General features: G+C 39.5%; 1 protein-coding gene across 1 annotated transcript in view; it reads right to left on the bottom strand.

The window, feature by feature from the left end:
- The window catches only part of LOC111665623 (cell adhesion molecule CEACAM5-like), a gene marked incomplete at its 3' end in the record, with an annotated part of 16,788 nt that overhangs the window by 11,104 nt on the left and 3,142 nt on the right, over positions 1–2,542 (bottom strand). The window contains exons 2-5 of the mRNA XM_087177804.1: positions 1,995–2,351; positions 1,301–1,513; positions 732–1,085; positions 8–100 (exon numbers count right to left, since the gene is read on the bottom strand). Coding sequence (XP_087033930.1) covers positions 8–100; positions 732–1,085; positions 1,301–1,513; positions 1,995–2,351 — 1,017 coding nt within the window. The remainder of the gene's footprint in view (positions 1–7; positions 101–731; positions 1,086–1,300; positions 1,514–1,994; positions 2,352–2,542) is intronic.

The following is a 2,542-nucleotide window of genomic DNA, read 5'->3' as shown; positions in this document are numbered from 1 at the left end:
GAAAGACGACCAGCTGGACTGCAGCTGCTGAGACACTTCAGCTCTGCCTCGGTATAAGACTGATGGACTGTTATTAATCTGGTCACCTGCACCTCCAGAGCTGGACACAGGAGGAAGAACCCACAATGTTATTGGTTAACAGCTGAAAAATACAAAACACACACAGACATCAGTAACTAAGAATGATTAATACCCCAAACAAAAGTGGAAATGGATTTTAATACAAATGTTATTATAGTCATAAAATCTGATTTTCATGATTATTATGTTTTAACATGTTATCAAGTATTTTTGTATCACTTTCTAATAATGCACCTTCTTATATTGTAAATACATTGTACATCCTCTATGGCTCAGTTATAAGAACTTTAAAGTTGAAAAAATACCAGGAGCTGATGTTTACCACACGTCAAGTGACAAGTGTCATTGTGGAGGAGGATAAACAAGTGGTTCAACATTCAATTGAAGTAAATTTCCTGATTATTTACAGAGCTAACTAAAAAGAAAAAGCTAAGAAACGAGCCAAAGCATCTTTTTCAAAGCCTGGTAATCCCAAAGGTTTTTTGTACTGATGGTTTACCACTAATCTCCAAATCATTTCTAAAGGATCATTTAATCATATATATAAAGAATTACAGCCAGTAAAACCCTTTAAGGTACCTTATTTGAAAGTGATGCAAAAAAGATTTTAAAATGTGTCACTGTGTTTGTCAGTTTGTGTTGATCTGTACCTGTGACAGTCAGAGTTGTACCAGGTAAACTGCTCCTCCATTCAAAGCTTTGCGTTTTGAATTTGAAGCGATAATCAGCTGATTCTCTCTCTGTCAGGTCAGTGATTCTCAGAGTGGAGCGTCCTCTCTCTGCTTCAAGAACCTGAACACGACCTGAATACTGGGAGTCTTTACCAAGATCCTCAGGCTCTGAGGGATTCTGCCAACTACGATTACGTTCAGGACTGAACCAGAATTTTGATTCAACACCAAAATAACTGTTGTAGGTACAAGAAATGTCGACTGATGAGCCTTTGGAGACACAGATTCTTCTGTCAGTGTAAGTCACTCTGTTGCAGGATCGACCAGAGACACCTGAAAGATAAGACCTTTTTTAAACTCACCTGTAACACCTACATGTTAAACACAGGGTTGTGTTGTTGAGTTACTGACAGTTGAGGTCCAATAGACTTCAACACAGTAAGACGGTGCAAATATACAATGAGTAAACATGTAGTCATGGGACAATGCAATAGGTTGAATGTGCCACCAGATGGTGTTATGCAAGTGGAAGACTGAAGTAAACTCACACACTGAAGGAGAAGAGGAATCCTCATGTCCTTTCAGAGCACAGGAAAAGCTGTCTGCAGCATAAAAGTAGTCTGAAAAAGAAGGTGTTTCTGTCCGACTCTTCTGTCCGTTCTTGTACCAGATGTAAGAATATTTGGGTAGACGACAACTGCTGCCACACTTCAGTTCCACCCAGTCATGAGCTTTTAACCTGATCACCTGCACCTGCAGACCTGGTTTTGCAAAGAAGGAAGTAAAACTTCAATTCATACACAGGTGTAAATACCCAAACACATTCACAGTATCTACGGATGGATGTTATTTTTTGCTCCTAGGGAACAACATATGGAGAAGTGAATCTAATCTCAATGATACTTTTACTATTTAGAGCTTGCAGTCATAATGTAGTGGTCTTCTGTCTTTTGTGCCATTATGTGACTTAAATGTGAAATTTCATTCATGTGATGACAAGTGGTCTCTGTGCAGAAAGAGGATGGAAAGACGGCAACGCTACACACTTGTTTTTATGTGAAAGTGGACGGGGGCATCACACACATCTGTCTGAACACCAACCTAAACCAGGAACATCAGGGATTCACAACCTTCAGTAAAGTCCATGTTTGAACTGAGGAGGGAGTTATCATCTTCCCACGATCTGTAACCAGTAGTTATCATATGAAAATTTAGATTAAAATATTCAAGTAAAAATGTTACCTGTGACAGACAAAGTGACTCCAGAATCATCAGTATATTTCCCTCCTGGTTGGTTTGTTATGAACCCGAACTTGTACTCAGCTGAGTCGCTCTCTCTCAGGTCTGTGATTCTCAGAGTGCACCTGTTCTTCTTACATTGATGCTGCACACGACCTGAATACTCTGAGTCTGCTCTCAGATCCACAGGTTCATCGTTACAAAATTTAGTAAACCAGAAGGTTTTCTCAACTGTAGTATCACGGCCTTTTATCCTGGATGGGGATCTGTAGATGCAGACTATTTCCACTGTTGATCCTTTAGAGGCACAGATGTGTTTTCGAGGGTAAGTCACTCCCCAGCCATACTGACCCTGTATCACTGTAACACAGAGCAGCAGAAACCACAATCAGATTCACAACAACAGAGAGAAACTTTATGGAGGTTCTTCAACATGGAAACCTGCTACATGACTAAAATACATTTGTAAAACTACTTGGCTCCAACACTTCTCACTGTGAGTTTAAGACAAAGATGTCTGTCATGTTGTTATATATTGTTATATATATGTT

The sequence above is a fragment of the Seriola lalandi genome, unplaced genomic scaffold (assembly GCF_002814215.2).
Source record: "Seriola lalandi dorsalis isolate HSWRI2012SDOR001 ecotype SW California unplaced genomic scaffold, Sedor1 jcf7180002054656, whole genome shotgun sequence".
Lineage (NCBI taxonomy): Eukaryota > Metazoa > Chordata > Actinopteri > Carangiformes > Carangidae > Seriola > Seriola lalandi.
The sequence above is the reverse complement of the archived record's forward strand: the minus strand, read 5'-3'. Positions and strand labels throughout refer to the sequence as shown.